A 14,319-nucleotide genomic window follows, 5' to 3' on the forward strand; every position below is an offset into this window, starting at 1 on the left:
TATCATATTAGGTTGATCATCAATTTCAAGCAGTGTATTGTTTAATGACTTCAGATTCAAGTTATTTAATACAATAAAAATGAGTGCCATATTATTTACTTTCCATCTATAATATAGTATATAATATTAATTGTACATCAAAATAAAATACACTGTCGAATCATACATTTTAATTTTTTCGATTATTTCATTTGTAAATAATTCTTTCGTTAAATCATCTTCTAAAATTTCATCTATAATTATATCATTAATTATATTGTCTTCTTCTGATCCGTTTGGTGTATTTAATATAGCATCCTTTTCAGATTGTTCATAATTAATATTAATATTTTTAGAGAATTTATCTTCAGAACTCATTGTTTCAATATATTATAAAATTATTTGTTGTTGAACTGAAATTTTTATATATAAATAAGTGTATGCTTTACAGATAAAATCTGTTGCTATAAAAAAAAATAAAAGGAATGAAATCAATTCTCATCCACATAACATCGGACATTTTATGTATATGTATTTTTTCTCCATAATGTGAAAATAATATCCTGTATATAGAATGTATATACATTTCATATAAATAATTTTAATATAGATTATGGTATATATGTAAATTCATTAATGCATTTTGTATGTATGTACACTGCACAATATGAAATGTACATACATTACATTGTAGTACATAATATGTATATATATTAATGTATTTTCATTAATTATTTTTTATTCTTTGTATTGATACGCTGAAGATGACTCCAAAGCGAGTCAAAACGTTCGTTTGAATAATTTTGTTATTTCAAGATAAATAAATAATTTTATGAACATTATTAATTTTGATTGCGTATCTCTATCCGCGCTGAATTTCATTAGTTTTATTAATTGTGTGTTGTTTTGAATTTCGAAAGTCCTGAGATACATATTAAAAAACAAATAATATAATCGATCATGGTTGGTCAATTTTTTTTTACTTAAAGCTTATAACATTAATTTAGACCGGGACTTAGAAGTCAAGCATCGTCTATCGCGGTCATATTTCTTTTTTACGAAAAATATTTTTTTTAATGTTACAAAAATATTGTTTTGCTCATTGAAATTATGTAGTATGGTAATATAATATTTATGCAATTATATACATTGATGTACATACAGGGTATGAACATGACACATGTTGTAATGTTTTATGGGTACATACATATAATACGTAGACAGTGAAATATCATATCCTTTGTGTGTGTGTGTGTATATATATATATATATATACATAATGAAAATAAATGTTAATTATAATTCTTAAACTAAAATTAAATTATATTTCAGGCCTCGTTCTCAAGATTACCACATGTAGTACCTTTTCAAGGTGCTAGGAGTCACAACGTTCAGATTTTTAAAAAGCCCGCTCACTCTGGGAGCGCCCCCGTCTCGTCATTGCTTTTCTTTGTGCGCGAGGGGTCACTTCGTTCCAGTAAAAGTTAATTATATTTACATAGTTTAGCGTTATTTCAGGATACAAAATGCCAAAGAGACATAGAAAGTCAAGTGATAAAGATTCAACGGAAAGATTGGAGAAAAAAATCCGAAAATATCAAAAGATATTGAGCAATCGTCAGGAAGTAGAATTGAAGGTTAGATCTTCCGAAAAACAGATTGACCCGCAATTAGGACAGGAAAAAAATAATCAACAAATAGATCTCGGTAAGTAATTAGATCAATAAAGTAGGATAACTTCAACACCAGTGAGCTTACACGAGAGGTAAGACAGACTGAAAGTATAATTTCGCACATAAGGCAGATTAATGTATCTCAATCTAAAGTCCAGTGAGCTTACACTAGAGGTAAGACAAACTGGAAAAATTATTTTGCACATAAGACAAATAATGTATCTTAACCTAAAGATCAGTGAGCTTACACTCGAGATAAGACAGGCTGGAAGAATAAATTTGCACAAGAGGCAAGTGAGGTTAAATTAATGTTGAATTCTCTATAAAAATCATATTTGAAAAAATATCTTGCCTTGGTTTTTTGTTTTAAGAACATGAGGAGATCTTAGATCGGGAAAACGTCGAGAATATGCCACCTGACGAAAATTGTGTAACCGAAGAAATTTTGAAATTGCTGGGAGACAATCCAAAGATCTCTAAGGCAGTTGAACCTAAATTACACAAGGATATATCAGACCGACTAGAAGGATGGATAACCGACGGATTACCAAAGGATGATCAAGAGAAACTCATCAAAAAATTTTCTCGCCCAGATTTTCTTGAGGCTCCGAAATTGAATCCAGAGGTTGAACCAGCGATGCAAGAAGCGGCAATAAAAAGAGATAAACACTTCCTAGAAAACCAAAATAATATTGGCTCGGCGATTGCGAGCGTAGGCTCTGCGTTATCTCTAATACTGTCAGCAGAGGAAGGCTTAGACGAACTCTTAATTATAGAAAGACTTTCTGATACGATTAGATTCTTAGCTGATCTTTTTAACAAACAGACAGTTTGTAGGAGAGCATTTATTTTACCGGGCTTAAAACCTAAGTTAAAAGCAGCTCTGGAAAAGACTAAGGCGGAAGAGTTTCTTTTCGGAAAAGAATTGAGTGAAAAAATCAAACAAGTAGGCGTTATGGAAAAAATGGCTAAGACACTTAAAGAACAACCACCTAAGAAACAGAATACTTTTTTTCCAAAAAACTGGAAAGGCCATCCAGGGAGGACCTGGAACAGTGCTCAGCCATATCGACAACAGAATCAATCGAAACGTCGATTTTTCAAGAAGAAGACTCAATATCAAAATCGCTCTCAGAATTCGAGCACCAAGTCAGCAACGGTGAACGACAAGAAAACAACTTAGTAAGTCCCATAGCTGGTCGTTTAAGTAAATATTTCGAAAATTGGAAAAAGCTAACAAACGATAAATTCGTGTTACAATGTATCAAAGGATACAAAATACGATTTTGTAAACCAGTACGTAAGTCTTTTGAGTATAAAGAACCATCTAGATCTAATAAGGAAGAAATACTATTAGCTCAAGCAATAGATAAATTATTGAACAAAAAATTTATTGTACGAGGCAAAGAAGAAACAGGTCAATATTTATCACCTTATTTTTTAATTTCCAAACCGAATGGGGAATACCGGTTTATTCTGAATTTAAAAGGATTAAATAAATTTATACAAACAGAACATTTTAAAATGCAGGACTTAAGAACAGCTTCGAGATTAATTCTATATAATTCAGGATAATTTTATGGCATCATTAGATTTACAGGATGCGTATTACCTTATATCAATAGATAAATCTGGTAGGAAATACTTGCGTTTCAAATTCCAAGATAATATATACGAATTTACGGTACTCCCTTTCGGATTATGTACTAGCCCTTATGTATTCACAAAAATCATGAAACCTGTCATGGGCTATTTGAGAGCGCAAGGTTTATTGTCAGTAGACTATTTAGATGATATGTTATTAATAGGAAAAGATTATAAAGAATGTTACATGAATATTAAAGTAACGAGGATTTTACTAGAGTCATTAGGCTTTATTTTAAATAAGGAAAAATGTAGATTAATTCCGTCAAAACAATGTAGGTTTTTAGGTTTTGATATTGATTCACACAAGTATATAATATCGCTTTCCAAGGAAAAGAAACAAAAAATTCTCGATTTAATAAGTAACATGATTAACAGATCAGAGTGTAAAATAAGAGACTTTGCACAGCTAATAGGAAATCTAGTGGCAGCGTGCCCTGGAGTACAATATGGTTGGGCTCACATTAAGACGCTTGAAAGAGAAAAAGAGTTAGCCTTGATTTTTAATGGTGTAAATTACGAAGGAAAAATGCTAATTTCAGTAGGAATAAAAACCGATTTACTCTGGTGGGAAAGGAATCTTCCCAAAGCGTTTGCTAATTTCAAAAACACATCGTTAGATAAAGTAATTTTTACAGATGCATCAACTTCAGGTTGGGGAGCAGTATTAGAAAATAAGGAAATTCATGGATTTTGGACGAAAAAGGAAAAACGAGAACACATAAACTTATTAGAACTAAAGGCAATCTGGTTAGCATTACAATCTTTTGAAGCAGAAATTAAAAACTGTCATATTTTACTGAGGGTAGACAACACCACAGCTATCGCCTACATCAATAAAATGGGAGGCATTAAGGCGATGCTGGACTGACGGTGGAACTCACTTGACGTCGGTACTGCAGATTGCTGTAGATTTTTTTTCGACGAACTCCGGGTCGCGCGTGAGGCGAAGAGTAAGGGGAATAGGCTAGCGCATTTTGTCAAACGCACTCATCTGTCCTTGTTTTTTTTACTTCAGCGCCTCTAATGCAAGATCTTTGAACTACAATGAACCCAATTTCTGCTCTTTGCACCAATACACGTGAAAATTACATAAACGATTTTCATACATTTATATCTTTTATACTAAAGCTTCTAAGATTATTTTGCAAGCACCGTATTGTTCTTTGATTTAATTCACACCTCGCTAGCTACTTATTTCATACACACAATGTCTAAAACTTTTATATGGGTATGTATTGTCACGAGTCGGCTGCAGAAGCCGATAATTAAACTATAATTTTTTAATCAACTTTCGTTTTTCGTATTTATTTATAGCTAGCGAGGTGTGTTTTTGTCACTGCTTTAATTGTTTAAAAGGATTTTGTGATCTGTAAAACCAATTAGGAGTTATCTGTGCACAAAAATATGCACATATAGAGACTGGTCCAGCATCGCCTTAAGTACCAAAGATTTAATACAATAGCGATGCAGATATGGCATTGGGCAGAGAAAAATAACATTTAGTTACACGCGGAACACATACCATCAAAACAAAATTCGGTAGCGGATAGATTATCTCGTCTAAAAAATGTAGATACTGAATGGGAACTAGCTGATTATGCTTTTAATGAGAGTACAAATACATTTGGAGTTCCAGAAATAGATTTATTTGCGACGAGTTTTAATACAAAGTGTCAAAAATTTTGTTCTTGGATTACAGAACCAGATGCCTGGGCAATTGATGCCTTTTCAATTTCTTGGTCCGAACTTTACTTTTATGCTTTTCCTCCATTTTCCATGATTTTGCGAACATTAAATAAAATAATTCAGGATAAAGCGAGAGGAATTCTTATAGTACCAAATTGGAAAGCTCAAGTATGGTACCCAATGTTTAGGAAAATGCTAGAAAAAGAACCTCTTATATTCAAACCATCACGACGATTACTATTATCACCTTGCAGGTCAATGATACATCCGATGGCGCAGAACCTTACACTACTATCAGGCATTGTCTCAGGGAAGCTTATTTAAGGAAAAACCTACCTATAGATTGCATAGAAATATTAATCGCATCACTATCGGAAAATACGCTTAAACAATATAATTCATCATTAAAAAAGTGGTGGAATTTTTGCATAAAGAAGAAAAAAGATCCCCTTATGATCATGACTAATGATCTATTAGAATTCTTAACAATTCTATACAAGGAAGGGGCTTCCTATGGATCTCTAAACTCACATCGATGTGCAATCTCACTAATCTCAGTTAATAAGATCGGAGAAGATCCGATTATTGGTCGTTTTTTAAAAGGTGTAGCAAATCTAAGGCCAACAAATGCACGTTATGCATCCACGTGGGATACGAATATAGTATTAAATAAAGTTAAGACATGGTTTCCCTTAAGTAGACTTAATCTACAAGAGTTAACAGAAAAGACAATCATATTGTTAGCGTTAGGAACTGCGAGCAGAGCACAGACTTTAGCGGCAATTGAGGTGAATAATATTAAAGAAACCAAAGAAGGTTTAGAAATAAGAATTATAGAGCGTACAAAAACGGATAGACCAGGAAAAACTAGACCACTGTTGTATTTGCCTTTTTTTAAAGAAAAACCAGAACTTTGTATTGCGAACACTGTGATTCAATATTTGAGAGTAACGACAAAATTAAGAGAAAATACTAAACACTTATTTATTTCAATAAATAAGCCACATAAAAAAGTAACATCTCAAACAATTAGTAGATGGATAAAGAAAGTTTTACAAAAATGTGGTATTGATATTAGTGTTTTTACATCTCATTCGACGAGACATGCATCGTCATCAGCAGCTTTTATAAATGGACTTGACCTTGAGACTATCAGGAAAGCTGCAGGTTGGTCAGAAGGTTCAACAGTGTTCGCTAAATTTTATAATCGACCGATATCGAAAAATTTTTCTTTTGCAAGAGCTGTGGTAAAATAGTTTTTAATGATGTTTCATTAGATTGTAAAGGATTATATTCAGAATATATTCAGTATTAATTTTAATGCATTTCTGTCTATATTACAAAAATAAATATTTTAAAAGATACTTTATAAATACAAGTGGAGTGAACATGATTTGACCAGAAAGAGAAGAAAGACCACCTGAACTCTAAATAACTACATGTGGTAATCTTGAGAACGAGGCCTGAAATATAATTGAAGATCAAACGAACTTACCTGTAAGTGAAGTTCGATCGAAATTATATGAAGGGCCTCGTTCGAAAAGATTACATACACACCCTAATTTAAGCAAATCGTTTAAATATTGTTAGAAAAATTAATTTACTGTTCTGTTTTCTCCACCCGATACGAAGCAGGTGATCTTTTCTTTCTGGTCCGGCTTCGCTTACTCTAAAAGAAAATGACGAGACGGGGGCGCTCCCAGAGTGAGCGGGCTTTTTAAAAATCTGAACGTTGTGACTCCTAGCACCTTGAAGAGGTACTACATGTGGTAATCTTTTCGAACGAGGCCCTTCATATAATTTCGATCGAACTTCACTTACAGGTAAGTTCGTTTGATCTTCAATTATAATATAAATCATCGTCAAAAATTACTCTTATTTAAATTTAAAAAAATTTATTTTTAATTGAAAATTCATTTTTAAATTGAAATATGAGTATTTGTTTTTCTGATTAAAAGATTCAGCATTTCCATTTTTCCCTTTTTGTTTAAACGTGTATAAAGATGATGCGTCCCGCTTACTGGAAGATAATCTCTAAAAATCATAAGTAACATATTAAATGAGAAATACGAAACTTAATCACAATTAAGAAAAAAAAATAAGCATGAAAGAAAGTAAGTTAAAAACTAAATTATTTGATGTATACTTACTCATGATACCAGATGCTGTTTGGTGTTCCTTGGACTCGGTGGCAAAACGTATCAAAACAATCTATGACGTTGTATCCTGACGTTATTATCCACTTATTAAATTGCATTAATAATTTTTTTTTTAAATTGTTGTTATTATTCCAAACAGCGGTATGGCACAAGATTATGCATTGTTTAGGAACAAAAAAATTGGTTTGTAGAACATCTAGTAACGTTAACATGTCCTCAGTCATTTTCTCAAAAGTGGCGTCCTGCGAAAATAATCAAATATGTAATAAAAAGCTGGTTACTCTATACCTCATAATTTGTAAATAAATAATGAGCTTAAAATTAAGAATTTCTACACTTAAAAATTTTTAATTTAATTTATTAATTTATTGAATTTTCTGAAATTTGAGTAGACATCAGTGATAGTGTTAAAATTAATATTAATTTATAATCAACTTATTTCTTGCTAGTTTAATTGCGGGCAACTCGTACACATCGAAGACCAAAGTCAAATGAACTTACGTTATAAATATCCGCCATTCCTAGCAGGATTATTACTTGTTCCAAAATTTGTCTATTTTTATCTTTGACAAACGAAAGACAATTTTCGATAGTCAAACCAGACACGCATAATCCGTAACGTAATGTTATATCATCTGTAAATCACAATAATACAGTAATAATGAGAGAGCAAAAAGTTCATTTTTAATTCGAAACGTATTTATTTTCTATCTTTAGCTTTTTCTATTGCGTGTTAATTTGCTATTTTGGTAAAATAATAATAATTTACATTAAATTAGAAACAGAATTATTTTGTCTAACGAGTAGTAAAAAATTGAGAATTTATAACGAAATCAATAGATTTTAATACAAACAGGACTTGTTACAAACTTTGTAAAAAAGCTAGTAAAAAATTTTTTTGTACCTTTATGTTTCCTTGTTGGGAGTGGCGAATTTTCCAAAATTCTTTGAAGCAAAATGTCTCCTAACAATTGATGACCTTGTAAAACTGGTCCATACAGTTTAACCTAAAAATATTAACATAAAATGTATAAAATGTTAAGAAAATTTTATTTAATGCATCGTCAAGTACGTATACTAATGTGTGGTTTATTGTTTTATCATTCTTACTGTAGGTTTGTGTTCCACATATTATCTTCTTCGTACGTAAAGTTATTCTGAAATAATAATAATAAAATAATTATTAAAGCTGGCGATTTATTTTGAATGTCAAACAGCCCTAATTATTACTTGATTTGTTTAATCTAATTATCGCATAGAGTTTGTTGTAAAATACACATTACAAGAATACATATTACATACCTTAAATTCTAAATAATCTTTAACATCACAGTGCATCTCTTCGTGCCAATTTATTTTAAAGAATACTTTACCGTTTTTGATGTACATTTCTACACCATGAATATTAATTACAAAATCGTACAAACTAGCGAATCCACACTGTTGATACGGGACATATTCTCCTAAATAACGATGCTGATTTTGCGGCGGTGGAGTTCTTGATGACCTCGGATAGATTAGATGTTATCAGTCTTGCATAGTCTCTCTTTACAACCAAGTAATATATTTCTTTTTTAAAAATTGTAAGCAATGAAGTATCAAAGTTTAACCGAAAGATATTTTTGCAACAGAACTGAGATATATCTTTTATCTTTAATCTAACAAAAACAATCTATATATACTTACCAAGCAATAAAATGTGTAAATCATTAAAATTTACAAAATAATTAAATTCTATAAAAATATATATTTCACTTAAAATGTTTTAGAGGTTCTAAATTTAATTGTTTAAACACGTCAGAGTTTATGAAAAATTAATATACTTGTTTAGGATCTGGATAATGTAATTAAAACCTATTATTTACGTTCCTTCTATTTTAAGCTATCGTGTATATATTAAAAGACCTACGAAGACCAATTTAAAATGGAATGCTTACATGGCACCATTTTCCGGGAACATTTGGGGTGCTATCGTTTTTATCATCGTACTTTTAAGCGGATTGACCGTATTCGTTCAAATACTGTTTACGTTCATGTTACCATATATTCGAAATAATCATTTGAGATTTCCAGAAATTTTGTTGATTATCTTAGGAACGTTTTGTAATCAAGGTAATTTTAATTTCTGCGCACAGTTCTTTTCTCGAGTACATGGCTTGATTTTATATAATGCTTTTTTAATGTATGACCGCTATCTCTTTCATAAAAAATGGTATCAAGTATGAAGCAATCGACGCTGAATCCTATAAGAATAATGCAGCTGGTAATTCATGTATTGGCAGTCGTGATAGTAGCGGCGTATTCCGCGCCTTAATTAGTTATCTTGCTGTTAAAACGTTCGTCATGCCTTTTACGACTATGGTCGGCCTACTGCAGGATAACACTTATCGTTTTGACGTGATCAAAGACTCATCTGATTATAATTTGTTCCAGGTGTTAAAAATAATTTTGACATTAACTTTCATAAAATCAATGTTTAGAAGATAGGGACATTGTATATTTGAAACAAACACTAAATTAGTTATGTATATATATATATATATATATATATATATATATATATATATATATATATATATAATATATATATATAATACATAGACAGTGAAATATTATATCCTGTGTATATACATGTGAACTAACTATTCAAAATAAACAACTTTAAATATTTAAAAATATAGTTTTACTTATAAAATTTTATTAATTTTAAAAATTAACTAAAATGAACTTGTCAAGACTGTTTATCTATATGATATTTTAATTAATAAAATAATAATTTAAAAATAGAAAATTTTATATTGTCATAGCAAATAATTAAATTTAATTATTATTACATTTTGTTATTTTTCAAAGTAGGTTGCAAATAAAAGAATTTTCAGAGAATTTATTTTTTTATATTGAGAAAATCATGGATTTTCTTGGAATTTATTGATATTCAAAGAAATTTTTATAATTTTATTTTTAAATTTAAATTCTATCTTTTTTGATAAAACTGTTTCTTTGATGAACATTCTTCATAATGCAAAATGGATTGGCAATAAATGTGGTATACACATCCACGTTAATCTCGCAACTTTTAAATTTTTATTAAAAAATATATTAAACAATTGACAAATTTAAAGACTCTGTATACAAATTATCTCTGTATAAAAATTCAAAACAAAGTTTGACAAAGTTTAACCAATAAGAGTTAGCAGATATTTATGTGTACATAGTAATTTATTAAATTATCGAAAATAATAGACGTTTAAAGTTCAATTCATACACTTTAAGTGAAAAACCGTCTCAAAAAAATGGAAATATTCAACACACGTCCAATTCTGTACATCAATATGTAAGTATACGTAGAATATATCAACACCTATCTTACACTGTACTTAATAATTCTGATGTTGATCCGCACATGAGGATAATGCACTGAAGAGAACTCGAATCAGGAGTCGAAACGTTTGCGTATTAATGTAAATTTACGTTAATTAGCGTATAAATACCATTTACTAACGTGTTTAAGGGGATATCCTGGTTTAGGAAGCCAAAAAAGTGATTTTCATGATTTTTTTTTAAGGGAAGAATAATGTTAATGGTTTTTAAACTTTTTTTACGTTTTTGCACAACTATTGTAGAGTACAAAAAAATTTTTTTTATTTTAAAAAACCTTGTTATTTATGAATAAATAAATGTGGAATTTGAGATGTCGCCGGTGTTTGTGTACAACCTCCGATTTGTAATTCTTGTCTGAAACAAAAAAAAACAACAAATATTTATAATTTTCATATAAATAGTTTTATTCTATATGAACTAAAAAAATTAAAATATATAGAACTCGAGTGTATAAAGACTATATAAGTCTTATCTAACGAGGTAGATTAATCATGGGAGGTCTTACACTCCGAGGGCACGTCTGGCGGATCAAAACATGGAGAATCCACCCCATCTATTTCTTTTATCCTCCTGAGGGGAGATATGGGGTGTGGTTGTATGTTTGTCCTGTGTTAGTGGCGGGCCTCTCTCGCTGTTTGCACTGCCTCTTTTTGTCGTGACCCTTGTAGCCCGAGAATCCTTTGCTCCGCTACACCTAGACGAGTCTTCCACGTTGCCTGGGTTGCAATAAGCCTATCTATCCGAGCTATATAACGTCTTCATTAAATTTTCTCTGTTGGGCAAGAATTTTTCTCAACATTCTTGTGTTTTCCTCTACAGAGTCTTTGACATCCTGTACGGTTACAACTCTTCCACGAGGGTTGCTGTGTTCAACGATGGGAAGTCTAACGGAGGGGGTGTAACTTGTGTCCTTTTTTCTTCTTTTTGCAGCTGTTTTCTGACCCCGTGTGCGAGGAAAGGGTGGCTTATCGTTTTTGTCTTCTTCTGGAGAGGGTGTGCAAAGTCTTGAGGATGAGTGTGTCATTGGCATATCGCCTTTAGGCACATTTTGGACAATGGATAGAATGTCATCCATCATCTGATCACTCTGTGTAAGAGCCCTTTCGTTGTCCATTTTGATTGGTCCAAATTAAGAAAAAAAAAAAATATATATATATATATACATATATATTAAAATTTTGTGCAGCTTTGAAAAAAAAATACAATTTTCAGTAGGTAACGTCCATCATTTTATGCAAAAAAATTGTTGTTGATTTTTTTTTTAACGTTTTTAGGTCATTTAGAGTAGTTGACTATTAGCTAACTAACGAGCTTTGAACGAAATCGATTGGTGAAATAGTTTTTCTTTAATCGTGTACACAAAATTGAAGAAAATGCAAAAAATTGATTTCGAGAAAAACGCGTTTAAAGTTTGCGGTGTAAAAAAATTGTAGTTATTGAATACTTACAATGCTTGGAGACTAACCTGTTATTTCAGGGGCATACAGTAACCCCTCAACTTCCTCATTGAATTCATTATCAATGATTTGGGCCAGCCTACAAGCTGTTCGGGCTTCTTTAGTGCAACTCTGCTGTCGATGCTCCTGCCTTGATATTCGTTGCGCATCATACATATGTGCGTAATTCTTGCACTCTGGTCCAATAACGATGTCCATTGCATTCATGGTTTTTAAAATAGCTGAATAACCTTTATTAAAAATCCCGGCGGCAACAAAAGCGGCGATTTGCACAATTTTTACACCGGAATTGAGGTGTTTCGGAGGCAGTTTTTATATGGTGGAATTAAAACTTTTATTTGCGTTCTGGGTATGTCCACCCAGACATCGCGTTAACAAATCATCTTTCGATAAGTCTTAATAAATTGGAATTAGATGTTTTTCAACATTTGGATGGAGTGGAGGGGAATGATTATAACTTTTCAATTTATCCGCCGCTTCTAACTTTCGATATTCGCACCAACTGTCAACTCCGGCCGGACATTTGTTATGTCGCGGATTTTCATTTGTTGAGCATAAATGTTTTAACGTTTCCTATATTGCTTTTTTCATATCGGACACAGAAGTTATTTCCTCCTTATCGCAAGCCCATAATATTTGGTAAGCTTTTTGATAAGAAGATCTGTCAGCTCCTCTTTACCACCGAGCTTGTGTGTTTTTTTGATGTTTTGACTCTTTCAACTACATCTATACATATATACCAGGGTATTCAAACCAGATATATACAAAGGCTGACCTATACTTGTTTGACAAACGTGTTCGATGGATAGAAGCAAACGGCTAAGAGGAGTTAACGAGACGGAGCGTGCTTCGACCTTGCTCGGTAATCTGCGCGCTGCGTTTCGGTTATAAACGCTGTATTTACCGAAGGACTTCGAATTTTGCTCTAAAATTTTAGGAACATATTCTCGAAGAGTTGTACTATCGATTTATGAAAAAAAAAAAAATCGATTTTTTTGACCCTGTAAACCAGGATACCCTTTTAATTATTAATAAATTACTATGGGCACATAAACATCTCATGCTGACTTTTATTAGTCAAACTTTGTCAAACTTTGTTTTGAATTTCTATGATAAAAGTATATGATTTTAAAAATTAAGATGTGAATTTAATTACTTTCAAATTCTATACGTCTGAAGAACTGGATACGTATATTGCGATATTTTATTTCAAATAATATTTTTATAATACTTTTTTTTGAAATCACAAAACATTATTATATACGTAGTATATACAGTGTACATACGTTCATGTATATTGCGCCTACCATTACGTATGCAATGTACATACCGAGGATATGTAATTTATGTGCAAATGTTACTACAATAACATACTATGCAAAGAAGAGCCACTTAAGTTTTACATATTAAAAATATGAAATTTTGAAGATATACTGTGAAATATTACAAAAAAGTATTATACAAATATAATTTGAAATAAAATGATCTGTTTTCAATACACGTTATTCAATTCTTTAGAAGTATAAAAGTAATTTTTGAAAGTAATTAAATTTACTTATTTTTTAAAATTATTTTCTTTTTTTTAACAATTATTTTCTTTTTTTTAACAATTATTTTCTTTTTTTTAATCTTATCTTATTATCTTCTTCTTTCTCCTTATCTTATTATCCTTTTTTCTATCCTTATCTTTTTTCTACCTTTATTTCTCCTTTTTCTTCTTTTTAATTTTTTTATATTTTTGTATTTAATTTCTTCCTTTCCTTTTTTTAAATTGCTTTTTATGAATTAAACGATGGAATGATGTTCTTTTTGGAATAACAAACGAAATTTGTTTATATGTGTAATAAAAACGTCATATAGCAACGAAAATGTTCCGAATTACGCATAAAGGGCATAGACTAAATGGAAAATAGTTTTGATTTAATTAATTTACGTATTAAATTCTTAATACTTCTTCTAGTGCATTGAAAATACACGCGCACACGCGCACACTTTGCTTTTCCAATTATATATCTAACACAAAATAGACAAAAAAGTGGCGTATCGAAACATAAAATTTTTATTTTTTGCGATGCTCGGTAAAATACTAAAAAACGCATTAATGATAGTATCATCCAGATATTGTTCTGCAGATTGATATGGCATCAGCGTTCTGAAATTTTGAGCTTCAATGATATGCCCGTTGATATCTTTTCTTAGGTCGGGAAACCCATCAGGATATCTGTACGAAATAAAAACTTGTCTGCTGCTGTCTTAGTCACATGATATCCTGATTTGCATTTTTCGATATATTCTAGAGAATCATTATCTTTACAAGCTGTTGTAATCTTTTGATGT

At 30.9% G+C, this 14,319-nt stretch overlaps 2 protein-coding genes across 2 annotated transcripts; both read left to right on the forward strand.

Annotated features, from left to right (window-relative positions):
* Nucleotides 1-1,353: 1,353 nt before the first annotated feature.
* LOC120357863 lies at nt 1,354-3,632 on the forward strand. Its single transcript, XM_039449644.1, has 2 exons — nt 1,354-1,686; nt 2,024-3,632. The coding sequence occupies exons 1-2, from the start codon at nt 1,506-1,508 to the stop codon at nt 2,833-2,835; spliced, it is 993 nt and encodes a 330-aa protein (XP_039305578.1). The 5' UTR covers nt 1,354-1,505; the 3' UTR covers nt 2,836-3,632.
* Nucleotides 3,284-4,825, forward strand: LOC120357864. Its single transcript, XM_039449645.1, has 2 exons — nt 3,284-4,152; nt 4,740-4,825. Exons 1-2 carry the CDS (start codon nt 3,385-3,387, stop codon nt 4,800-4,802), a joined length of 831 nt encoding a protein of 276 aa, XP_039305579.1. The 5' UTR covers nt 3,284-3,384; the 3' UTR covers nt 4,803-4,825.
* Nucleotides 4,826-14,319: the final 9,494 nt, after the last annotated feature.

Source organism: Solenopsis invicta, chromosome 5 (genome assembly GCF_016802725.1).
Source record: "Solenopsis invicta isolate M01_SB chromosome 5, UNIL_Sinv_3.0, whole genome shotgun sequence".
Lineage (NCBI taxonomy): Eukaryota > Metazoa > Arthropoda > Insecta > Hymenoptera > Formicidae > Solenopsis > Solenopsis invicta.

Bases quoted from the DNA above. Each gene is read 5' to 3' on its own strand.
- LOC120357864 (XM_039449645.1), top strand. From the start codon at position 3,385: ATGAAACCTGTCATGGGCTATTTGAGAGCGCAAGGTTTATTGTCAGTA. The intron at 4,153-4,739 runs GCGATGCTGGAC...CATCGCCTTAAG, and splicing joins ATAAAATGGGAGGCATTAAG to TACCAAAGATTTAATACAAT.
- LOC120357863 (XM_039449644.1), top strand. From the start codon at position 1,506: ATGCCAAAGAGACATAGAAAGTCAAGTGATAAAGATTCAACGGAAAGA. The intron at 1,687-2,023 runs GTAAGTAATTAG...TTTTGTTTTAAG, and splicing joins TAATCAACAAATAGATCTCG to AACATGAGGAGATCTTAGAT.